The sequence below is a fragment of the Drosophila teissieri genome, chromosome 3R (assembly GCF_016746235.2).
Source record: "Drosophila teissieri strain GT53w chromosome 3R, Prin_Dtei_1.1, whole genome shotgun sequence".
Classification (NCBI taxonomy): Eukaryota; Metazoa; Arthropoda; class Insecta; order Diptera; family Drosophilidae; genus Drosophila; species Drosophila teissieri.
The window spans coordinates 18,300,039-18,322,806 of record NC_053032.1 but is presented as its reverse complement, the minus strand read 5'-3'; the positions used below and the strand labels follow the sequence as shown (position 1 = coordinate 18,322,806).

The following is a 22,768-nucleotide window of genomic DNA, read 5'->3' as shown; positions in this document are numbered from 1 at the left end:
TTCAGACCACAGCTCACAGCTGTGATACACCTACCTCCCGATAAAGGGGTATCTTAACATCAATTAAACATCACGCAAATGTCCCTTACATCAATAAGAAAGCAAGTTTATTCAACGTTTCACACACAGCGGCATCGTAGTGCTATCGATACAGAGTTCTATTGTAAGGCGACCGCGACTACAGCGATGCGAGATGGGCAAAAGGTAAAACATTTACGCCTCATCACCCTTGGTGGCACGTGTGTAGATGACCTGGGAATGATGCTGCACAACCTGCTTGATCAGACCTGAAAGTGGAGGAGTTGTAAATTAGGATTTGTGATGTGGTGAAGTGCAGCCAGCAAACGTACCCTTCTCGCGCAGCTCGATGAGAGCACGCTTGGCCAGGGAGCCGCGGATCTTCAGACGCTCGGAGACCACCGATGGGGTGATCAGCTTGTAGGCGGGCACTTCCTTGTACAGCTTCTCGTAGGTGGCCTTGTCGAACAGCACCTGGTTGTTCAGCTTGTCCCTGACTTTTCCCTTGGACCACTTCTTCTTCTTGGCCTTGCCGCCGCCGGATCCCTCCTTCTTCTTCTGTGTCTTTTGCGGCTGCTTGGCCGACGACTTTGCGTCCTTCTTAGGCGGCTAAAATGTTGAAAAGAGAAGGCTTGTGTTATTTGCTGGCACTTGAATCGGTCATATGTAAATAAGTAAACTCCATTGACCACCGGAGCAGCACCTGGAGTTGGCCGCTTTCGAGGTTAAAGGCATGCTTTTGTTTTTCGACCGGATTTTCACAATTTCCCCCTTGCGGTGGGTGGTGTTTTCATGGCCCAGCCCTGAGGCGGCACTTCAGTCATGTTTTGCCTCCATTTGCGGGCCACTTTCACAGTAAAAAACTATTATTTTCGCAGAATTTGGTAGCAGCGAACTCACCATCGTGAAAAGTCAATGCAGAAAGATGGAGGGCGGAAACGGCCAGAGTTACCATCCATCGTATGGGGTTGCTCGCCTGTCTATCGATAGTTAGTTATGAAGTGTGTAAAAATACTAAACACTTTTTGTAATTCATTTCGTACATAATAGGTATTGATATTCTTTAGTTTAGCATTTAAGGTTAATTTATATTATTTTCTTTTCAAAATGAGTATTCTTTAAATCGTTACCCATGGAATAAAGAAATTGTTTTGACTATCGCAACATTTGTAAATAAAGTGTGACCGCTGCGTTTGTCATGTGACATTTGTCATTCTGACCAACGGTCACACTCTCATGCATGTCAAACAAATAAATTTAAATAATTGGCAAATCAATTCCATAAAATGAAAGAGTTCTGCCGCACCTGCGGCCAGACCGTCGTGGCCGAACAGTGCCTTCAGATCTTCTCGCCCGAGGGCAGGAAGCTGCTGCAGTGCGTCCGCTCCATAACAAACTGCTGGGTAAGCGAAAGATTACACTCAGATTCCGTTTCCAACAAGAATTTGTTTACCATCTTGCAGCTGCAGAATGCCCAGGATTTGCCCAATCACATATGCTCGGACTGCCAGGTGCTGCTCAAGCAGGTGCAAAAGTTCCGGCGGCGATGTGCAAAGATCGAAAAGTACTTCGCCAGGAGGCGGAGGAGAATGAATCTCGGCGAGGCTCCCGCAGCCATGGAGCAACTTCCCGTTCAGCAGGCAGCTGCTCCGGATCCACTGGGCATTGACGAGCTGATGGCAACCAGTGAAATCAAAATAGAACCCACCCAGTTGCAAATGGACGAGGACCCGCAGCTGTCGTATCCCGAAAATCAGCTTGAACAAAGTCTAAGCTATGAGAATGCACCGGGTGAAGACTTCCTACCCCTGCCAGAGGACTATGGAGAGGCACAGACTGAAGTGGCGCCCAGCACCACCTCCACCACCAACGAGCCAGCACAGCGAAGAATCAAGAACTCGGCCAAAATCAAATCCAAGAAGCACACAATGCGCATGGGCCGTAAGCTTATCCATGTGAAAGTCATCGATGATAAGCAGCCAAAGCGCATTGTGGACCGAAATGGACCCAGTGCCAAGCATTGCATCTGCGAGCACTGCGGCAGGCAATTCAAAGACACTAGCAATCTCCATGTCCATCTGCTACGGCACACGGGCACCAAGCCCTTCGAGTGCGACCAGTGCCATCAGAAGTGCTACACCCTCCACCTGCTGCGGCGCCACCAGCTGAAGCACACGGAGGGTCCCTACGCCTGCACCTTCTGCGGCCTGGAGTACAGCACGAACAGCTCTCGCGTGAGACATGAAAGGTGGGTCATTCACAACTGTCTAAGCCACGAAATATAAATGTTTCCGGTTTACAGGGAGGCCTGCAAGAAAGGACGAGCACCGCAGTCCAAGTGGGAGATCATCAAGAAGGGCGAGCGCACTTTTCAGTGAGTTTCCCGTGGCTAATGCGTATTTCTCTATCTAATTTCCCTTTTCTCCTTAGCTGCGAGGTGTGCGATCTCTGGTTCCTGCGCGCAGGCAACTTTACGCAGCACATCAACTCCTCGAGTCACATCGAAAATGAACGCAGAAAGAAAAGAAAATCCAACTCAGTGCATCCATCCGCCATAAATTCATAAATGAACTAAGTGAAAATTGAAAAAAAGGCACTCGTTTCATTCGGTTTTAACAATTTGTCCTAATCCCATTTTGCGAGCATTATCCTGATGCATTTTGCTGTTTGCATGGCTTTTCATGTTATACTTGTAGCGAAAGTGCACATTGCAGACCTCACACCTGCAAGAATGAACAAGGAATTATATGATTACCTAACCAGTTCACGAATAGCTTCATAACTCACCAATAAGGACGTTCGCCGGTGTGAATGAGCTCGTGCTCCCGCAGCCGCGTGCGCTGATAGAATCCCTTCAAGCAGACGTCGCACTGCAGCGGCCTCTTCTCGTGGGTCATCTCGTGGCGCTTGAGCTTGTTGGGATCTGAGTAGCTCTTGCTGCACCGCTGGCACTTGAAGGCGTTCGCATCGGTGTGCGATTTGATATGCCAGCCCAGTGCGTACTTTGAGGCGTAATGCTTGTGACACAGCTTGCATTGATAGCGTACATCTTCTCGAGGCTTAGGCATAGGCTTCGGATTGATTCGCTTCACAATGAGACGGGGTGCCGCATTGTGCACCTCACTGTAATGGATACCAATAAGTACAGGGAAAGTTTATGCATGTCATTTGGATATTTACCACTCACCTCTCGTGCTTTTGGCGAGCCCCGGCATAGGCGAATGTTTCGCTGCAGAAACCACAGCCGAAGGGAGTTTCGCCACGGTGGCGGATGCGAATGTGCATGTTGCGCATGTAGGCATCGTAGAACGTCTTCGGACACTCGCTGCACTGGTAGTTCTTGGTGCGACTGTGTCGGAGCATGTGGATCCGCAGATTGTGGGACATGCGGAAGGCCTGGCCGCACTGATCGCACACAAAGTTCGGCGGTTTAGCCCGTAACTGGGCACGCCGTATGAGATTCCTCTCTTCTTTGGTCTTTGGGTTGGCACTGCGTTTTGGTTTCTGCTCACAAGCTGCCTGTTCCCTAGCTCTGGGTTTCCTCGCAATTGGTGTTGCCTTCTTGAGCTTTGCTCTTTCTTGCCCTGTGTATTGATCTATCAGCTCCTTGAAGATCTTGTTACCCAGGGCCACACTAAGTGGATCCTGAGCGGCGGGTGCAGCGGATTCGACGACTGGCTCTGGACTTGATTGGTCATCTGTTACAGCTTCAACTTCAACGTGCTCTTCACCTGCATCTTCAATCTCATCCACATTGGTGTACTCCGAATCAGATACCAAGTCGTGCTCTGATGATATTGAATCCTCATTTTGAGCCTCTAGCTGCAGCTCATCAGTTAAAGGTTTGGCTTGGTTGATCTTGAGCTCGGTGCTGATGCACATCTCCCGGAAATCGATGGCCTGATCCAGGGCTAATTTACAGGCAGGGCACATGAAGCGCGGCTCGTCTGGTTTGTGACTGATCTACAGGACAGTTGGAATATTAAATGTTGTTTTGATCTATAAAATGTAGACTTAACCAACCCAGACACCGCTTATGACTTCAATGTGGAAGAGCAGGACACTGTTGGCCGGGTCAAAGAGATCCTTGGCCGTGGAGTCCGCGGCGAAGTCCCTGTAGCATGTGCGACACTTTTGGAGCTCTTCCAGCTTTTCCGCGCCAGAAAGTGGATCCAATTCCATTTCAACAGTTTCCGATATATACACATTATCGTGCTCAAATGAGGCAGCCACTGGGGGGATTGATTTGGCATCCTCCTCCGCCAGCAGCTCAGCCACTAGTTCCTGGTTCCTGCGTCGCTGTGTCCTCTCTTTGTGGGCTCTTTCCGATCTGCTTTCCTGGCTTTTGTTTATGCAGGGAACTGCACCTGGTCGCAAAGTGCGCTTTTTGGCCAATCCTGAGTGAAGGACAAGGCTTTAGTTAATCATCTATGTGGGTTCACGTATGGAACTCACCCATTTCAAATTTTAGGGATCCCTCGATGTCCTCATCATTGAAATGCTCGCTACAAATGCAGGGATTCTTGGACTTCAAGGACTCCTCCGTATGGCCGCAGAATGCGAGCCAAGCTTTGAATGCATCCGGGCACTTGGGGAAGCGGAAGAAGCCCAAGCGCTGCTGGTGACCCGCATTCCTTTTGGATCGGCAGTCAGAGGAGTTTCGGCATTGGGGCACCGCACATCGCATATTTTTAGAATAAAGTGCGCAATGTTTATATTAAATAATCTGATAGTGTGACCAAGTGTGGCACTGCCACGATGCCCACAAATCGAGGTGGTTGCATTGGTGACGTCACAAAATCAGGCAAATATTTGAAATTACAAAATGCTGAAAACTACATTTATTTTATAATTTTATGAAGAATGCGCTTCATTTGACCCACACGAAAAGTATTTCATTATTTATTCCATTAATAGATGTAATTTAGAACAAATGTACTTTTTTAAATTGGAAACACTAATATGTGATTTGATTTTCTTGCGAACCAAGGGACTGAAAAACTTATGTTTATTATGCAGAAACTTTTGGGTACTGGAGTAACATAATGGTGATTAAAATTACGCATTTCTATTCCCATCTAGTATGAATCTAACGAAAATATAAGTATACGTACATGGATAAATACATATGAGTAACTAAGTCTAAACTACGTGATATATATATTAAGAGGAGTACAATGAGGAGTGAAGGAGGAGGACTGGCACTAGTTTTTTCCCTTCTCCACCCGGCCAGTCTTGACTCCATTAAGCTTCTGTTTGGGCTCCTGCTTGGCGGCGGGCTTCTTGGACTTCTTTTTCTTCTTCTCGAAGGCGCTAAAGTCAACCGTGTCAGAGTCGTCCTCGTTGCCGTACTTCTCCATCAGGCGGTCCATCAGGGAGCCAAAGTTTGACTCGCGCTGATTGCGTCGCGCTAGGATCATTTGCTGCAAATCGCCACCGTTGTCGGCCAGATCCTGGTCGTCCTTCTCCTTCTGGCGGCGCTTTAAACGCTCCTTGATGACCTTAGCTTCCTTAAATTCGCGCGCGTACTTCTGGTGGCGCTTCTTGCGCTTGGCAGCCGGCTCCTCAGTGAAGATCTTGTACTCGGGCACTTCACCGCTGGCAATCATCTCCTGCACGATCTTCTGAATGCGCGGCTCGTCCTCCACCTTCATGAATGGCACATGATTCATCAGATAGTTGATGCAACCCTTGCCGCCCAGATACGCCTTCTTCAGGTCGGTGCGCTCCAGCTCCGATTCCACATACTCCTTCTCATAGTTGTTGATATCCTCCTCGGTGATGGGCTTGAAGATTTTGCTCCACAGCTCCAGCCACGACGACAGCTTGGACTCGCTCTCATCGTCGTCGTCGATCACACCCTGCTCGTCGTACAGCGCCCGCTTCTGGGCGTCGGTGAGCACCTGGTAGAGCTTCGATAGCACCTTGAACTTCTCGGTGGACTCCGCCTTCTGCTCATCCGGCACTCGATCTGGATGAACGAGCAGCGAGAGCTTGTGGTACGCCTTCTTCACCTCCTTCTCGCCGGCGCCCTTGGCCAGGTCCATCAGCTTGTACACATCACGCGTCCCAAAGTACTTTTCGCACAGCTCAAGCGTCGACATAGCGAATTTCGTATTTCCTATTTTGTATTTTTATTTTTCGCACAAACACTACCACACCACAAAATGCGCCAAAACGCCGCGCCAGTGTGGCCGTGCGTGGAGTAACCGAAAATTCCAAATTCAATGGCGCAAGTCTTCGCTATGTTTATATTTCTCTTATGACATTGATTTTGATTTACTTTGCTGCAATTTAGTTATTATTTACTTTTATCTAGATAGTTTTCTTTCAAATTATGGATATAATGATTTACTTTCGTTGACTCATTGAATTGTGTTTTGACCTTTAATGATTTCTGAGAGTATCTCATAACCTGTGTGATAAATAATTTTTTGTGATAAGTAACTCAATGCAAACCAGCAGACAAAGAGCGGACGTAATGCGGATAGAAAAATTTCCGCGAAAAGATATTAAATACGGACTTAGAATCGGAGTTTCCGCACTTGGTTCCGTGAATGCTCAAAAACGGACGCTAAAACGGACAAAAATCAAAACTGCGGCGTCCCTCAAAAAAAGTCAGAAAAAATATTGGTAACGGACACTGGGCGGGCAAATAGCGGAATTATCGCAAGACGTTTGCCTAATTATCGAAACATGACCCGAAAACGGACGCTAGAACGGACGAAAACTATAAATGTCGCAAATGTCTCGCTAACGGACACTAAAACTGGCGGTACGAGACAAAAATTTTGACTTGTTTCCAGCGAATAAGAAAATAAAAACTGTTCTGTAATAAATTTTTAAAGTTTTTTTTAGTATTTCAATATTATAAAAGTATTGCAAATGATACCAAATACGTCCCGTAAATAATATTATAAAAGTATCGCAAGAGATACCAAATACGTCCCGAAAATAATATTATAAAAGTATCGCAAAAGATACCAAATATGTCCCGTAAATAATTTTACAAGGGTATCGCGAATGATATAGGATTCGGCCCGCATTTGATATCGTAAAAGGTCCGCAAACTCAATCATTTTCGGGTTCCGAAAATGGTAGCTTTTGCTGCCACAAAACCCCTGACAGATAATTAACTTAAGTATCGTTTTTGGATCTGTAATCTTTCTTTTGTAATATCATAAACAAAGTTTTGAAAATGACAAAAATGTTAAATTTTACATTTCAGGGCTGCATGACATTAGGCGGTTTATGTCCTTGCTAAAAGTGACCGGGGTTAAACCCATTATCTGTGGATTTCCGCTAAAGTGGTGGTTCCTGTTTTGTAATTTTAAGCCTCTTCAGGCTTAATAGATCCTCTGTCATTGTGAATATGTGTGTGTTACTACAAAACATAAGTGGTAAGAATAGGGCCACTGTTATCCCACTGCGTGGGATGCGGTGTGAACGCCGCCGGCGACATTATGTCGCCCTTAAGCGCCATAAGATCGCGCGAACTTATATCGTTTAAAAAATAATTCTCATTTTCAATTTAATGTCGGTTCTAAATTAGCTCACCTAATATAAGATACTGAATTAATTTATGAAACATAAGAATAAGCACAAAAAAAGATCAAAATAATCAACATTTTGTGTATTTATTAATTTATTTATATTTATTAATTAAACAAAAATAATCGCATTTTTTTTTTTACGAATTATGACAACAATTGCAATGCAATTTTTTATGTATAAATGCTTTCTGTAATATGCAATCCCAACACTGATTGCAGACGTTTAGATGGTTGCAAGGTCGCAACAAAACTGATTTTGCCCTGACCAAGTACACATTACATGGATTCTGTTGGATTATTTCCGACTCTGACATTTGGCTGATACTCGAATTTCGAATCAATATAGGAAACAAATTGTACTGCGCGAAATTATGGCGGCGGAATTATGACTATATGCCGGTGTGACCGTGCAACCAAGAGTGACCTTAAACTTACCACGAAAAATATACCAGAGTCGTAATTTTCAGTAAATCCATAACTGGGCACATTGTAGGCTATATAAGGAGGAGGAAGTCGGAATCGTTTCTTTTCCGTTTTACATCGTCTGAAGAGAACAGACATGGTAAGCACTGCGATTAAATTTAATTAGATATATTACAAGTGAACAGTAAAGTTGGATAAATAAGTAAAAATAATTGATAAGTTGCAAAATATTAGTGATTGAAAAGACTTAATGCAACTAAAACAAGCAACGAGATAATTTTGTGCACAATTTGCACTTGCAACATCCACGTGTTCACCTAACCTCAAAGTGAAGAAACGGAGTGTGCTGATGGATTTTCTCTATTCATTTTACAGTCTCATCGTAAGTTCTCGGCACCTCGCCATGGTTCCATGGCCTTCTACCCCAAGAAGCGCTCAGCGCGCCATCGCGGCAAGGTTAAGGCCTTCCCCAAGGATGACGCCAGCAAGCCAGTCCATCTGACCTGCTTCATCGGCTACAAGGCCGGCATGACGCACATTGTGCGCGAGGCCGATCGTCCTGGTTCCAGTAAGTACCCACAATCTCCCAACAACTCTCAAAATCTAACTCCTTTCCATGATGAGTTACTAGAAGATTTATGGTTAGAACACAACTGATTAACCGTGATTATCTCAACTAGGGCGGACTGACTAAGCCCATTCAATACATTGCCTTTAGGGAACACCATGACACGTTATTAAAGGCTTCTTTCTCTTGCAGAGATCAACAAGAAGGAGGTGGTCGAGGCCGTCACCGTTCTGGAGACCCCACCCATGATTGTGGTCGGTGCTGTGGGCTACATCGAGACTCCCTTCGGTCTGCGTGCCCTGGTCAACGTTTGGGCCCAGCATCTGTCCGAGGAGTGCCGTCGTCGCTTCTACAAGAACTGGTATGTATCGAGGACCACGTGGTCTTCCTACTCCCTGACTCTTGTCGCCATTTTGTTTGCACCGGGTGTACACACACACAAAATGGAGGTCCCTTGTTTTCTACTCGAGTCTGGATGATGAAAAAATGGTATCTGAATGAGCAAATTATTGTTGAAACCTTCGAGCATCTGCTGCCTTCCTTCTGATCGGCCTCTTAGAAAACAATTTGTTTGCTGCAACACTATTAATTATCTTGTCAGTGTTTCACTTGTGAACAACGCTGATTAGTGCGCTATTTTGTGTGTGTGAACTTCCGTTGAAGAGTGCTTCCCTCCTCTAAATAACTCCCTATTAAATGTAAAACAAAATCATAAAGTTCTTCGATCAGCTTGCTGAGAGAGCTTTTCAAATCGCTGAACGTTGTGTGAGCTGTCAGGTTCTCTTTGATCATGGGGCCCAAGCAGCCCCTGGTTAATTGAAATTGCCTGACGAGTGAGCACGACAAGGAAGACCGCATCTCCGCTCGCCATTAGTTTGCGATGAGGTGCACTTCCTGTTCTATCTCGCCCCACATGAACAGCGCGGCTAAGAAGTTGGAGTTGTTGCGACACCCCAATGGATTGCTACATTACGCTCGTTTCTGACCACTGCGTCTCCAACTTGACCATCGTCCATCAGGTACAAGAGCAAGAAGAAGGCCTTCACCAAGGCCAGCAAGAAGTGGACCGATGATCTCGGCAAGAAGAGCATCGAGAATGACTTCCGCAAGATGCTGCGTTACTGCAAGGTGATCCGTGTGATTGCCCACTCGCAGGTAAATATCAATTCTCTTTGTTTCCTATTCTATTGTATTCCATTCCGACGTCCTTGGCCTTGTTGCGCCACTGGTGCTGGGTCCTCGGGCTCGGTGCCTTTGGTGCGCCTGGCCTAAAAAGCATTCGCGCCGTGATTTTCGATGCACGGTTTAGGGATGCAACGTCGCAGAGCAAACTGCCCCTCGGGTGGCGGGACTTGATATATTCCAGTAACGGTGCGGAGCCGTTTAGGCGATGATAGCGCGGTTAAACCATATCACGTACAGTCCCAATTTTCAAAGCCTCAGTGTGAATGAAACTAACTGGAGTCCTACTCTCTATTCGCTTTCAGATCCGCTTGATCAAGCAGCGCCAAAAGAAGGCCCATGTCATGGAGATCCAGCTGAACGGTGGCTCCATCGAGGACAAGGTCAAGTGGGCTCGCGAGCATTTGGAGAAGCCCATCCAGGTCAGCAACGTGTTCGGCCAGGATGAGATGATCGACTGTGTCGGCGTGACCAAGGGTAAGGGTTTCAAGGGTGTCACCTCGCGTTGGCACACCAAGAAGCTGCCCCGCAAGACGCACAAGGGTCTGCGCAAGGTGGCTTGTATTGGAGCCTGGCATCCGTCGCGTGTGTCCACCACCGTGGCACGTGCTGGTCAGAAGGGTTACCACCACCGTACCGAGATCAACAAGAAGATCTACCGCATCGGTGCTGGCATCCACACCAAGGACGGCAAGGTAAGCACTAGTACCCATCCTTTACACTTGGACTTAAATCTGGCTGTAGAAATCTGTTGCTCTGATGATAAAAACCTTAAAAATAATATCGACATCGAAACAAAAAAAGCTTGAAAAACCATGATATTTATAATGATAGGACTGATAACAGATCTCAGCTACATACGATTGAATCTTGAGTCCCCTTATCCAAGACTACAGTAATCTAATGCAAAATGTATCGCTTGCAGGTCATCAAGAACAACGCCTCCACCGAGTACGATCTGACTGACAAGAGCATCACCCCCATGGGAGGCTTCCCCCACTACGGTGAGGTCAACAACGACTTCGTCATGATCAAGGGCTGCTGCATCGGCTCCAAGAAGCGCATCATCACTCTGCGCAAGTCCCTGCTGAAGCACACCAAGCGCTCTGCCCTGGAGCAGATCAAGCTCAAGTTCATCGACACCTCGTCCAAGATGGGTCACGGTCGCTTCCAGACCCCTGCCGACAAGCTGGCCTTCATGGGTCCGCTCAAGAAGGATCGTCTCAAGGAGGAGGCCGCCGCTACCACCGCTGCTGCTGCCGCCGCCACCACTACCACCGCTTAAACAAAATGTCGTGTCAACGTTTAATTGTCTGCTCGCTTCTACCGCCAACTGCTGTGGTAGGGCGGCGATCAATAAAAAGATTTTGGCTAAGCTAACTCATAAATCTTTTGAATTGAGTCTAATGGGGAAAGACTGCCAATTATGGTATTTACTACCATTCACTGACGATTGATTCTACAATCCAATAATGTAGACTGGTTCACGACTTCTGCATTAGTTTAAAATATGTACATACTTGTAGGTTTAATTGTTATTTATTATAGAAACCTAGGACACTAGTAAATAGTTTATCCACAATAAAAAAAGTACCCACAATGTAATGGTTTCTAAACTTTTTTAGCAGTATATCTGCAAATGCTTTGCCTAACATATGGGATTAGAAGTCGCCACTCATATCCACGTGATGCTAGAATATTTGGGTGGCCTCCGGAAAATCAGGCTAGCATAGGGGAGCATTAGTGGCTGCAATCTTACTGCCTCTTGGCAACTGAGAGTCCGAAGTCTTTGGCTCCGCTTTTATATGACACCTGAGCATGGATCGGGTACTTTCCTGACCAGACATTCTTGGAAATGCAGCTGTAACAATACTTGGCTGCAATTCCGTTCCAGTTACGAGGTAAAGCCTACTCATAGGTGTCCTATAAATAGAGTACTCTGGTTAGCTAAGCCTCAGTCCACAACCAGCGCTGAAAATGGCCATCAAGTCTCTGATTCTCCTGAGTTCCCTGCTGGGATTGAGCCTTGCAGCGGACTACTGTGCTCTGCCCACCTGCCTGGACAAGCACATTGCCTGCAACAATAAGGGAGTAAGTAGTGCTAGGTACCCAAATCCTGTTCCTGTTGGTGCTCACCCTTCTTCGCCCAGAACTTCAGTGAAAACTGCCCCAAGGACGTGCGGGAGGTGAAGATTGAGCCGCATCACAAACTGATCCTGACCCTCTTCAACGAGCTGCGCAACAACGTGGCTGGGGGCAAAATAGAAGGCTTGCCCAAGGCGATTCGCATGGCCAAGATGTCCTGGTGCGAGGAGCTCTCCCACCTGGCCCTGCTCAACGTGAAGACCTGTGAATCGCTGCCAGATAAGTGTCGCAGCACCGAGAGATTCGCCTACGCCGGCCAGAACAACGCCATTTTCCAGTACAGTGGAGCCGAGACGGAGTACACCGATGCGGAAATCATAAAGGAGCAGATCGAGAACTGGTTTGCTGAACGCTCGAATGCCTCGCCCGAGATCCTCGCCAGCTTCCCGGAGGAGCTTCCCAACAAGGCTGTGAGCAAGTTCACCATCGCGGTGGCCGAGAAGAACACCCACGTGGGATGTGCCGCCGTGCGCTTCTCCCGGGACTTTTACAACCACTTCGTGCTCACCTGCAACTTCGCCACCTCCAACATTGTGGGTCAGCCTGTCTACACTCCGGGAGAGAAGTCCACCACCGGGTGCAAGAATCGTTATGGAGCCGCCTATGACTATCCCAATCTGTGCTACGCCAAGGAGATCTACGACAACGAGAAGGTCGTTGAGAACGCCCAGGTGTATTAGGCATGAAACGGGCTTGGATTGATGACAGACGACGGAACTTGATTAATTATACCCTTTAATTTTAAGTGTGCTGAAAGAATAAATTTGAAATATTTAAGTTTGCATGTACGTAACGGTTTTGTGATATCCAAACAGCTGTTTGGCCAGCAAGTGGGCAGCCCCCTTAGTGCACATTGCTATACCCTGTAGCTGTGTATAGAGTATACCTATTTATTGATGAATTCAAGAAAAAACAACTTCTAGTTCTGGAAATTAATCAAACTATATTTATATTTTAGGTTTTATTTTATAACACACCCTTTTCATAAACAACTTTTAATAAATAACTTTGCTCTTTTTATAATCGTTTAAAGTTAAATGCAGGGTAACCTGTCGTCACCATCCAATCAACGCACATTGCATTTATTTTTGTCCCATCTTTTTCGCCGGCCCAAAATGTTACGCGAAGCTTTTAGGATCGGCAGCAGGCGCTGGTATAGCTACAAGTCCGTCCGTCGTCCGAATCTGGGTGCCACTAGTGTTCCAAAGGTGGAGCCGCCCAAGGAGCAGCCGGAGGAGTCCTCCAAAGCGGAGAGCGGACATGGCAGCCTGGCCAAACAGCTGCGGGCGAAGATTCTGGCCACCGGACCCATTCCTGTGGCCGAGTACATGCGCGAAGTGCTGACCAATCCTCAAGCTGGCTACTACATGAACCGGGATGTGTTCGGACGGGAGGGCGACTTCATAACCTCGCCGGAAATATCACAGATCTTCGGAGAGGTGAGAAAAAACACACAAACCAACTCCTGCTGATCGTGTCCCCTTACCACAGCTCGTGGGGATCTGGCTGGTGAGCGAGTGGCGCAAGATGGGCAGTCCGTCGCCCTTTCAGTTAGTGGAACTCGGTCCAGGTCGCGGCACTCTGGCCAGGGATGTGCTGAAGGTGCTCACCAAGTTCAAGCAGGACGCCGAGTTCTCGATGCACATGGTGGAGGTTAGTCCGTTTCTGAGTAAGGCACAGGCACAGCGCTTTTGCTACTCCCACCAAACTCTGCCGGAGGACGCGCAGCTGCCCCATTACCAGGAGGGCACAACGGGCACCGGAACGAAGGCATTCTGGCACCGCCGGCTAGAGGATGTTCCTCAGGGATTCTCCCTAGTGCTCGCCCACGAGTTCTTCGATGCCCTGCCAGTGCACAAGCTGCAACTGGTGGATGGCAAGTGGCAGGAAGTGCTTATCGATGTGGCATCCTCTGATGGCGCACAAGACGCTGGCTTTCGGTATGTGCTCTCACGCAGCCAAACGCCCGTTTCAAGTCTTTACCGACCAATGCCCGGCGAGACACGATCCTGTTTGGAGCACTCCCTGGAAACGGAACGTCAGGTGGGACTGCTCGCCGAGCGCATTGAACGGGATGGCGGCATCGCTCTAATCATGGACTACGGACACTTTGGCGAGAAAACGGATACTTTCCGGGCCTTCAAGCAGCACAAGCTACACGATCCGCTGCTGGAGCCGGGCAGTGCTGATCTTACGGCCGATGTGGACTTCAAGCTGGTGCGGCACATCGCTGAGACGCGCGGAAATGTCCATTGCTGCGGTCCCGTGGAGCAGGGACTGTTCCTGCAGCGAATGCAGGGAGAGGCTCGACTGGAGCAGCTGTTGGCACATGCGCTGCCCGAAAACCAGGAGATTATTCGCTCTGGCTACGAGATGCTCACGGATCCGGCGCAGATGGGCAGTCGCTTTAAGTTCCTGGCCATGTTTCCCGGCGTGCTGGCTCCCCACCTAGACAAATATCCCGTCGTCGGATTCAGTTAGTTAGAAATTTAGGTTTTGATTTTAGGGACTTAAATATGTTGCACATGATTGTTAAACAAAATACGAATGTTATTTTTTCTGAAATGATGCGTTGATCGCCTGCATCTCTGCGGTGGTGAACTGCAGTACCGCCGAGATGGCGTTCAGCATGTGACGCTTGCCGTCCGCGTCTCGGGTAACAATGTAGCTGATAATAACGTTCTTCAGGTACTCCAGATTGGCACCTTCGCGCGTCTTGCAACGTTCGAGTCTGAAATGGGAGAAGAGATTATGGCATGACTTTTTAAGTTAGCTGAATGACAACGACACACCTGTCCACCTGCTCCTCCAGGCACTCGATCTTCTCGTGCATTTCCTGCTGAGATGTAACCTTGTCCTGAATCGCCTTTCGCAGGGTCGACTCAGCGGCGTACTTGGCTTTCCGCAGCGTGGTGATTTCGATGTCCTTGCGCGCCAACTCGTTGGCGTAGTGCAGCATGTGACAGTTCTCACCCATGGACATTTTCTTGGAGCGCACCTTCAGCTTCCTTTCCCGCTGCTCGCCCTCCACGCTGTCGGTGTCGGAGGAGTAGTGGAAGGAGTCTGCACCTGCTTCCAGTGTGGGTGTGGCCAGTGTGCTGCCCACACCACTGGCCGAATGAAAGACCTCGAAGGAGGTCTGCAGTGTCTTGATCTCCTGCTCCTTCTCATCAAGAAGCTGCAGTGACCGCTGGCGCTGCTTCTGCAAGAGCTGTTCCAGCTCGTTTAGCTTGCAGCGCGTCTCGTTCTCCAGTTCAGCCTTGGCTTCCTGCCACTTGGTTCGCTCGTTCTTCAATGCCAAGCGCAGCTTTTCGCCCTGCTGCTTTAGTTCGACTTCCGCTTCGTCGATGTTGCGATTGAGCACCTGCACCTTCTCCTGCAGCGTTTGGATGTGCGAGTGCTGCAGCTGCACCTTCTGTTCGAGTAATTGTCGCTGCTGCTTGGATGCCTCTAGCATTTGTTGCACTCCCTGCAGCTGCTGTTCGCAGTGTGCGTGACTTTCGACTCGTGTTGCTGTTTGGCCGCTAAGTGATAGAATCTCGCCGAGATCCAGAGGATTGGCAGAACGGGCATTGGCATTCGTGAGCAGTTTCTTCAAGCGCACCATCTCGTCAACCAGAGTGGCTACGTCCACGTCTTCATTCAGCGCCCTTAAATTGGTTGTAGGACGCACGTGTGCCTGCTCCAGATCCTGCAGCTGGTGCTTCAAATCATGGATGCTGTCCTGATCTTGCTGACGCAGGCGATCGTAGCTGCCGACCGTGGTGCTGAGCTCTGCTAGGCGTGCCTCCAGACTGGCCACGCGATCCTCGTGCAGCGCCGCCTGTCTGCGACTCTGTTCCTCTGCCCGCAGGACGCGTCGCTGTTCCTGACGAATGGCCACTGCATGCTGCTCCTTCAGTTGCTGCATCTCGAGGCGCACTTGCTGAAGCAGAGCAGCGCTGTCCGCACTCGCTGATGCTGCTGCCGAGTGCTCTGCCTTGGTCTGGAACTGTTTCAGCTGGGAGCGAGCCTCCTTCAGCTGGGATTGCAGTTCGCGCAGTCTGCTGTTTTCAGCCTCGTTGCTGGCGAACTGGGTCTTAAAGTTGTTTAGCTGCATCTCGATGTTGTCCTTCAGATGGCGCTCGTCCGCATAAAGCTTCTGCAGTTCGCGGATCATGAGCATTTGGTTGTTGGTCTCCTTTTCGCGCTCCTGTCGCTCCACAATCCACTTGGCCTTGACCTCATCCACGTCCCCTTTGGCCCGCGCTGCCTGCTCTTTGGAGCGCACATGAAGCTCCTGAATGCTCTGCTCCTTTTGGGCGATTTGGCTGCGCAATTGCTTTTTATCAGCCTGAAACGAAGCCTCCATGCGGGATTTCTCAGCAGAAAGAGTGGCCAGCGAGTTCATCAGGGTGATAATTTGGGTCTGTAGTTGGCCCTCGGCCGGTGGAGCAGGAGGACCTGCTACAGCACCATCGGCTGCTCCATCCCCAGAGTCTGTGCTGGTGTTTTGGGACTCCACCTGCCTAGCTGGCGATCCGGACTCGCCCACTGCCGTGGCCTCCGCATGCGCCGCCAGACTCGTCTCCAATGCCTCCTTCTCCTTCAACAGACCCTTGTAGGCAGTGACCACGTCTGCAAATTGGATTCATTAATCCGATTGCAATGGAAATTCATGCATTGCTCACCTTTCAGTCGCTTTTCATAGCGGCCCAGTTGCTCCTTCTGGCTGGACACCAGCTCCTCCAGCTCCCTCTGTCGTCTATCCATTTCGCCACGAGTGGGAATTAGTCTATTTACTTTTAGTTGGCTTAGTAATTCAATTTATTTCTCTCCCGTGGCATTTTTGCATTTCTTTTTCAATTAACAAATTTCAGCAGCTGGCACGCCGGCCTGCCAACTTGTGGTGTTTGCTCAGCACCTAAATATCGCCAGTATTCTGATTCAAAATGTTTTTTTTATATTAAGGTTTTCCCATCATTAATTAATAATTAATTACCAATTATACAACAAATTAAATTGTTTGCTTCCTTTCTCATTATAATTGAACACGTAAAACTAATTAGTTTAGTTTATAGTTATTTAATGTAATTATATTTTTTTTATGACTTGCAGATTTAGCAAGTTGTCTTAAAAAAAGGCTTAAATTGAAACTATTTTACTTTCAAGTTTCTGTCTTAAGCTTCCCTGCCTAAAAATATTTATTTTTTATATATTCGCAGTAAAATAAGTTAGGTTTTCTTCTCTTGTTTGAAGTAAATTGATCATAAAATCAGCTAGTTTCTCAATTTTGTTTTGGTTAATCAATCAAAGATTAAGAGTAGCCTAATTATAGTTAACTAGTGGTTTAAACCAACACAATTTCATTCGCCCTCCTCGTCCTTCATCATCTGCTCAATGAGTCGCCTGCGTTCCTCAGCTTGGCGCAGCTTCCGCATGACCAGGTCCTCGTAGTCGGTGGATGACGCACTGCACCCACTGGTGGCGGATTTGGATGCCTGCTTGTCTGCCGCCGGCGGCGTTACCCACTCAAAGTGCAGTGGCTTGGCGGGATCGCCCTTCTCGTAGGCCAACACCATGTCGCAGGCTTCGCGCGTGGCCAGCTCCACCATGGCGCGTCCGCGTCGCTTGCTGTTCACCACCAGCGCCACCACGTCGCCGTACTTCTTCAGGTACTTGAGCAGCTCCTCCTGCGTGTAATCCTGGCCGGGTTCGGCCTTCCACTTCATCTTGATGCGATGCTGGGCGGAATCAAACTGCGCCGGCTGTTGCTGGAGTTTTTGTTTCTCGGCGTGATTGCGCCGAAACTGCTCCTGCATGGCGCGCTGCTCCTCCTCAAGCAGGCGGGAACCCTCGCGACGCAGCCGCTCGATCTGCTCCTGCAGCACCTCTTCGTCGCTCTTGGCCACCGTGCTGTAGGGCTGGCTCTTCGCCAGCTTGTGCAGTGCCGCCCGTTCGCGTTCCTCCAGCTCCTGCTTCAGCTTCTGCCGCTTCCCGTCCAGCTGGCGACTTCTTAGCTCCGCCGCCTTCTTGGCCTTCAGCACCTTGTCGTATGCTGCGCGTGCGGACTCATCCGTGAGAATCTCCAAGGCCTTGGACAGCTCATGGAAGCGCTCGACTGCCGCTGGGTTGTCTGGATTCTTGTCGGGATGGCACTCGAGGGCCTTCTTGCGGTACGCCTTGCGTATCTCATTTTGATCGGCCTCGAGGGAAATGCCCAGTAGATCGTATAGATTCACGTCACTGTACTTTTTGCTGGCCATTTCGATTTAGTGTTTTATACTACTTCTTTTTATTTCACAACTGGGACATTGGTTTGTTTTTCAGCTTTTCTCCTCTATGCAGTATTTATTAACTACTCTAGCCAGCTATAAATGGGCTAAAATATACTCTTTTCTCAATATATTTTAGGCGCAGAAACGAGACTTATTTCACAATTGCAGCCGGCGGTCCAAAAATGCAAATATGAAAAAAAACATTTCCATTTGTTTACTGGATCAGCTGTTTACCGCAGCGAGTTGGCAGCACCGCAACACAACGTGCCCATTTGTTTGGCGTGGATTTATCAAAATTATCGCAATAATCCTGAAATATAATGAACTTTAGGCGCTGAAGTGAACAGAAAGTACGGCATGAGCATCTATCACGACGAGGTGGAGATCGAGGACTTCGAGTACGACGAGGAGGAGGAGATGTACTACTATCCCTGTCCATGCGGCGATCGATTTCAGATCTCCAAGGTAACTAGGCGTATACGCAACCTTCTTTGGGCCCTACTTATGCATGTATCATTTGGTAAATTTCCACTCTAGGAGGAGCTGATCGAGGGCGAGGAGGTGGCCACCTGTCCCAGCTGCTCCCTAGTCATCAAGGTCATATACGATCCGGTAAGTGACTCATTCAGATCAACTAGCAATTCCCAAGACACAGAAGCAATGAAAGTTTCCAAATTTTAGGACATGTTCAAAGCTGAGGAGGATGAAGAAACTGCTCTGAACGAGAAGCTGAGCGACCTGAAGCTGGAGAAGAACTAGCACACAGTTTGGTGTAATTAAATAGTTTTTATTTATATATTTTTTATATATATATAGACTTCATTTTAGTGTAAATAATACGTTGACTAGTAAAACAATGATTTCAAATTATGCAAGCTCGCAAAAACCGTTTCGATTTGTTATGGACTATTCGTTTGGGTGAATTACAAATGATTTATACACACATTGTAGCATATCTAAAACTATAACTAAAACACAGAGGGTTAAAAAACTCATATTGCACAGAGAACTTTTTGTGTTCTTGATGTTTTACAAGCAGAGTGCAATATGATATTCGAACGAAAATTGACAATTTGGAAACACAAACTAAAGGAACTTCAGCGTAGCAGCTGTGGAAATGTGAGTAGTAAAGAGTTACATACAGTGGAAAGCGGTTGGAAAAATATATAAATAACATACAGTTACCACTTTCTGCTTACGGCTTAGGAATTCGACTTAAACTTAGCACGAAAATATTGTTATGGTTCCTCGTGCAGTGTCCACTGCATTGGATATTGAATTTTCTCTGCTTCCGATTTCTTTTTTTAGAGAGCGTGCTCGTTCAGCAAGTGAGTGGATGTAGAGGATGTGGACGCCGGATCCTGGTCTCCTCCAATATACGCGCCTAAGTGCCGTCTGCAACGTGCTCGTGATTATACTGACTCTACTGCTCCAGCCAGGATCCAGTGACGGCATTGGGTGACTTTAGCTGTGGGCCACAAGAGGAGAAGTAAAATATTTGAACACAATTCAATTTGCAGTCTGCTGCCACTCTCACCTTTATGTTGAACTGCTTAAGAGTGCTCTCCAGTGCCATGGCATTGCCCGAGAAGTAGGCAGCGATGGCATTGTGCAGCAGAATCAGTTGCTTGTGCATCACTTTAATCTATTCAAGAAATATCAATGGTTAGTCTTGCTGAATATACATATGTATACTTCCTTGTCACTTACGCGATTCTCGTCGAGAAACTGCATTTTGACCGCCACGTCAGAGCGCAGCTTCTCGTACTGCTCCTTGTGCTGCGCATAGCTACGCTGGGTCTCCTCCAGCGCGGCAGCCGAGGGCGTCAGCTCCGGCTTGGTGTTCTCCAAGTCCATGCGGTAGGCATCGAACTCGATTCTAAAAGGCAGAAGAAGCAAAAAATACGATAAGAAATGTTTCAAGCTTTTATACAAAGCCAGTTTAAGTCCATTTCAGATAAGAGCTGTAGCATATCAATTTTTATGAAATGACTCATATTGAGTTTGAATCCAGGAACTCGTATAAGACTAATAATTCTTGATAAAATATTCTGTAATGTTGCATCATACCGAAAAGGAATAACTTTGGTTACCTGGCCGTTTCGTACTGTCGTATCGTCAGCAGTGTGTCGTCGATCGTCTTGTTGCACAGCGTGTTTACCGACGAAATGAAGAAGTTGAGCGCATTGAGCAGCAGTTCGCCGTTCTTGGTGAGGTTGCGCTGCGTCTCCGAATTGCACGTGAACTCCTTCTGCAGCTCGGGATTCTTTTGGGCCAGATCGGCGAAGGAGTCGGCCAGGGCGTGCTGTGTGACGACTACGTGCTGGAAGTGCGAGCTGAAGGCCCGCGTTAACCTTAAGATGGACAGATACTTGCGCTGCGTTTCGCGCAACTGCTCAATCTGCGCTTCCAGTTCCGAGTCGACGGTGCGCTGCGACTTGCCCAACTTCTCCAGCATAATCTGTCGAGTGCACTTGTACGTCGATATACTCCAGTTTTTAAGACTGTCGATCTTGGAGGCGCTAGTGCGGATAATGCTGCCGCTCCCGCTGTCCGTGGGACTAAGGATGCCGTTTCCGGATGGTGGACTACTGGGCGACATGGGTGTGGTGGGTGCTGTACGAAAAGATCGATCTTTGGTTAGTTGGGCGAGGCAACAAGGACTCCTAAATAGTTCACCTGAATGGTTCCTTAGTGGCAGACTGTTGGGGGCGCCAAAAGGGCCGCCAACTCCACCGCCACCTCCACCACCGCCTCCTCCGGCGATGCTGTGGCTGCTGGCGCTGCCGAGGACCAGGCTGCCGCCTTCTGTGCCCGTGTGCACCGCTCCACAGCTGTCGTTCAGCGAGGGCGCATCCTTCAGCATCTCGTGAATGCTGCGCTCGCGGTCCGTCATGGAAATTGCCGTCGTTAAGTCTAGTTCAAGGAAACCCTCAACGAAATAATTGCAAGCGGAAAATCCTCCTGTCTGCCCGTTTTGTGGGTGTGTGCCCGTGTGTGTGTGTGTGTGGGTTTCTTGGGCAACGGAGCAGGCTGTTTTACTTTGATTTCCACGCCAAAGTCAATGGCGCACGCTGGGCGAGGCGAGACTTTAGTAACCCCTGCCTGGATTAGTTGAAATTTTGAAATTTCTCAAATTCCGGATAATGTTCATCAAACTGTGTTCTCGAAAACTGAAAATCCGTGTGACTGTTCGTGAGTAGGTGCTTAAATACCACACTTGGACTGCTTGCATACCGGCTGTGCGAATTGGTATTTTAATAAACTAATACAAATAGCAGTTATTTGGTATTTATACACATTCCACGCAGCTCAGCGGAACGATTTGAACAAATGAATTATTCCTTTCTTCTTAGTAATTCTGCAAAATTAAAATGGCATTTTCCGTTTTCAATAGCCGATCAAATTAACACCTAAATGTAAACAAATGTTCCCTATTAGAATAATAACAATCAGCGCTGGTAAATACTATACAAATAATTATGATCCGTTTGTCATTTCAGTGCCGACCAGCTGCTGTCACACCAAAGTGGGAATTCTGTTTTATTTTTGGGGAATTCACTGAAATCCTGCCGTGCCTTATCGCTTCGTTACTTAATCATTTGAATTGCGTTGATATATAATAATAATAACCAGCGGAGAATGGTCTACGGAAACATAATGCTAACCGTGGGCGTGGTCCTTGTGTCCTTTGTCGCGGCCGTTTACTTCAACAGGCCCAACGACCAACAGACTCCTCCACATCGCCAGCGCCGTCGCCGAGATGAGGACGAGGATTTCCACAGCTCGGAATCAAAGGGACGGCGATTTGTGCGCAGGTTGGCACTGCGGGAAGAAACCATTCTGAGCGTCATTTTGCTAAAGTCTCTTGTTTCATTGCAGCCGGCCGGGAGATAGGTGCTCCGTGTGCCTGGACGAAATGAATCATGACGACATGCACTACATGAAGTGTGAGCATGCTCTGCACAAGGACTGCTTCTTCCAATTTCTCCGTAGTCGTAGAAACTGCCCTGTCTGCGATAAGTTGGTTAATTTCAATCTACCCGGCGACTTGTGCACGATTTGTTTGGATCCACTATGTACACGCACTATGATTCATGTGATGTGCAACCATGCTTTTCATAAGAACTGCCTCAATAAGTTTATGGCAACGGGGTTCCGCAACTGCCCGGTCTGCAGAATGGATATCAAGCTTTATAGAACAACGTAGAAGGTGATCAACACACAATCGTATATCAGCATAAACATATGCTAACGATGTACCAACATAAGGAAACATATAAGCAATCGAAGTCTGTTGTACAATTTAAGTCTCAAATATAACTAACGCGTTTGTATTGAGTTATCGCATATTTATGTATGTAAATTTTCTAATAAATATATTAGGTAAACCTATAATCTGCTGATAATGATGGTTTATGGTAAGCCTTATTACGCTAAGTATTTAAACCAATACAATCCGATTTCAAGCTAATTTTTGCCTAGAACGAAAAAAAGTGTTTCGATAGATAAACATTTATGTTTTCTTGAAAACAATAATTTTTTCATATTTATTTAAATGGTTTAGCCAGAGTGTGTTTACACCAAGAATATGCACAACATCAACAAAGAACAGCTGATGT

General features: G+C 47.6%; 12 protein-coding genes and 2 non-coding genes across 17 annotated transcripts; 8 read left to right on the top strand and 6 right to left on the bottom strand.

Moving 5' to 3' along the window:
- Positions 1-81: 81 nt before the first annotated feature.
- LOC122622697 (40S ribosomal protein S25) lies at positions 82-1,007 on the bottom strand. The gene is made up of 3 exons (XM_043801349.1): positions 919-1,007; positions 351-627; positions 82-287 (listed from the first exon to the last, which is right to left on the bottom strand). Exons 1-3 carry the CDS (start codon positions 919-921, stop codon positions 214-216), a joined length of 354 nt encoding a protein of 117 aa, XP_043657284.1. The 5' UTR covers positions 922-1,007; the 3' UTR covers positions 82-213.
- A 196-nt stretch (positions 1,008-1,203) lies between these two features.
- LOC122622696 (protein krueppel) lies at positions 1,204-2,590 on the top strand. Its single transcript, XM_043801348.1, has 4 exons — positions 1,204-1,421; positions 1,482-2,266; positions 2,321-2,392; positions 2,449-2,590. The coding sequence occupies exons 1-4, from the start codon at positions 1,305-1,307 to the stop codon at positions 2,582-2,584; spliced, it is 1,110 nt and encodes a 369-aa protein (XP_043657283.1). The 5' UTR covers positions 1,204-1,304; the 3' UTR covers positions 2,585-2,590.
- A 10-nt stretch (positions 2,591-2,600) lies between these two features.
- Positions 2,601-4,744, bottom strand: LOC122622695 (zinc finger protein 184). 2 transcript variants are annotated; one of them, XM_043801346.1, is made up of 5 exons: positions 4,474-4,744; positions 4,042-4,415; positions 3,206-3,981; positions 2,806-3,141; positions 2,601-2,741 (listed from the first exon to the last, which is right to left on the bottom strand). In XM_043801346.1, the coding sequence occupies exons 1-5, from the start codon at positions 4,703-4,705 to the stop codon at positions 2,621-2,623; spliced, it is 1,839 nt and encodes a 612-aa protein (XP_043657281.1). In that variant the 5' UTR covers positions 4,706-4,744; the 3' UTR covers positions 2,601-2,620. The 2 variants fall into 2 exon arrangements, with proteins under 2 accessions (XP_043657281.1, XP_043657282.1); XM_043801347.1 differs by lacking the exon at positions 2,601-2,741 and having other exon boundaries at positions 3,014-3,141; positions 3,199-3,981.
- Positions 4,745-4,986: 242 nt separating this feature from the next.
- On the bottom strand, positions 4,987-6,397 carry LOC122620657 (J domain-containing protein CG6693). The gene has a single exon (XM_043798235.1). The coding sequence runs from the start codon at positions 6,120-6,122 to the stop codon at positions 5,223-5,225; it is 900 nt and encodes a 299-aa protein (XP_043654170.1). The 5' UTR covers positions 6,123-6,397; the 3' UTR covers positions 4,987-5,222.
- Positions 6,398-8,042: 1,645 nt separating this feature from the next.
- LOC122618764 (60S ribosomal protein L3) lies at positions 8,043-11,124 on the top strand. 2 transcript variants are annotated; one of them, XM_043795299.1, is made up of 6 exons: positions 8,044-8,133; positions 8,370-8,562; positions 8,755-8,923; positions 9,582-9,717; positions 10,050-10,439; positions 10,670-11,124. In XM_043795299.1, exons 1-6 carry the CDS (start codon positions 8,131-8,133, stop codon positions 11,027-11,029), a joined length of 1,251 nt encoding a protein of 416 aa, XP_043651234.1. In that variant the 5' UTR covers positions 8,044-8,130; the 3' UTR covers positions 11,030-11,124. The 2 variants fall into 2 exon arrangements, with proteins under 2 accessions (XP_043651235.1, XP_043651234.1); XM_043795300.1 differs by lacking the exons at positions 9,582-9,717; positions 10,050-10,439; positions 10,670-11,124 and adding an exon at positions 9,280-9,484 and having other exon boundaries at positions 8,043-8,133.
- Positions 8,611-8,688, top strand: LOC122622733. The gene has a single exon (XR_006326332.1). It is a non-coding gene; the product is annotated as a small nucleolar RNA U43 (small nucleolar RNA).
- LOC122622734 lies at positions 9,035-9,113 on the top strand. Its single transcript, XR_006326333.1, has one exon. It is a non-coding gene; the product is annotated as a small nucleolar RNA U83 (small nucleolar RNA).
- A 553-nt stretch (positions 11,125-11,677) lies between the features above and the next one.
- Positions 11,678-12,677, top strand: LOC122620884 (antigen 5 like allergen Cul n 1). The gene is made up of 2 exons (XM_043798555.1): positions 11,678-11,835; positions 11,895-12,677. Exons 1-2 carry the CDS (start codon positions 11,722-11,724, stop codon positions 12,567-12,569), a joined length of 789 nt encoding a protein of 262 aa, XP_043654490.1. The 5' UTR covers positions 11,678-11,721; the 3' UTR covers positions 12,570-12,677.
- Positions 12,678-12,963: 286 nt separating this feature from the next.
- Positions 12,964-14,423, top strand: LOC122620883 (protein arginine methyltransferase NDUFAF7 homolog, mitochondrial). The gene is made up of 2 exons (XM_043798554.1): positions 12,964-13,328; positions 13,381-14,423. Exons 1-2 carry the CDS (start codon positions 13,005-13,007, stop codon positions 14,368-14,370), a joined length of 1,314 nt encoding a protein of 437 aa, XP_043654489.1. The 5' UTR covers positions 12,964-13,004; the 3' UTR covers positions 14,371-14,423.
- Positions 14,362-16,768, bottom strand: LOC122620881 (GRIP and coiled-coil domain-containing protein 1). Its single transcript, XM_043798553.1, has 3 exons — positions 16,560-16,768; positions 14,682-16,506; positions 14,362-14,620 (listed from the first exon to the last, which is right to left on the bottom strand). The coding sequence occupies exons 1-3, from the start codon at positions 16,639-16,641 to the stop codon at positions 14,440-14,442; spliced, it is 2,088 nt and encodes a 695-aa protein (XP_043654488.1). The 5' UTR covers positions 16,642-16,768; the 3' UTR covers positions 14,362-14,439.
- A 291-nt stretch (positions 16,769-17,059) lies between these two features.
- On the bottom strand, positions 17,060-18,333 carry LOC122618961 (dnaJ homolog subfamily C member 17). The gene has a single exon (XM_043795559.1). The coding sequence runs from the start codon at positions 18,132-18,134 to the stop codon at positions 17,235-17,237; it is 900 nt and encodes a 299-aa protein (XP_043651494.1). The 5' UTR covers positions 18,135-18,333; the 3' UTR covers positions 17,060-17,234.
- A 53-nt stretch (positions 18,334-18,386) lies between these two features.
- LOC122618963 (DPH3 homolog) lies at positions 18,387-18,967 on the top strand. The gene is made up of 3 exons (XM_043795562.1): positions 18,387-18,611; positions 18,684-18,758; positions 18,828-18,967. Exons 1-3 carry the CDS (start codon positions 18,504-18,506, stop codon positions 18,903-18,905), a joined length of 261 nt encoding a protein of 86 aa, XP_043651497.1. The 5' UTR covers positions 18,387-18,503; the 3' UTR covers positions 18,906-18,967.
- A 508-nt stretch (positions 18,968-19,475) lies between these two features.
- On the bottom strand, positions 19,476-21,042 carry LOC122618960 (arfaptin-2). Its single transcript, XM_043795557.1, has 5 exons — positions 20,826-21,042; positions 20,240-20,762; positions 19,857-20,025; positions 19,684-19,791; positions 19,476-19,614 (listed from the first exon to the last, which is right to left on the bottom strand). The coding sequence occupies exons 1-5, from the start codon at positions 21,040-21,042 to the stop codon at positions 19,570-19,572; spliced, it is 1,062 nt and encodes a 353-aa protein (XP_043651492.1). The 3' UTR covers positions 19,476-19,569.
- Positions 21,043-21,259: 217 nt separating this feature from the next.
- Positions 21,260-22,544, top strand: LOC122618962 (E3 ubiquitin-protein ligase RING1). 2 transcript variants are annotated; one of them, XM_043795560.1, is made up of 4 exons: positions 21,260-21,398; positions 21,458-21,565; positions 21,650-21,964; positions 22,029-22,544. In XM_043795560.1, the coding sequence occupies exons 3-4, from the start codon at positions 21,789-21,791 to the stop codon at positions 22,354-22,356; spliced, it is 504 nt and encodes a 167-aa protein (XP_043651495.1). In that variant the 5' UTR covers positions 21,260-21,398; positions 21,458-21,565; positions 21,650-21,788; the 3' UTR covers positions 22,357-22,544. The 2 variants fall into 2 exon arrangements, with proteins under 2 accessions (XP_043651495.1, XP_043651496.1); XM_043795561.1 differs by having other exon boundaries at positions 21,304-21,434; positions 21,503-21,565.
- Positions 22,545-22,768: the final 224 nt, after the last annotated feature.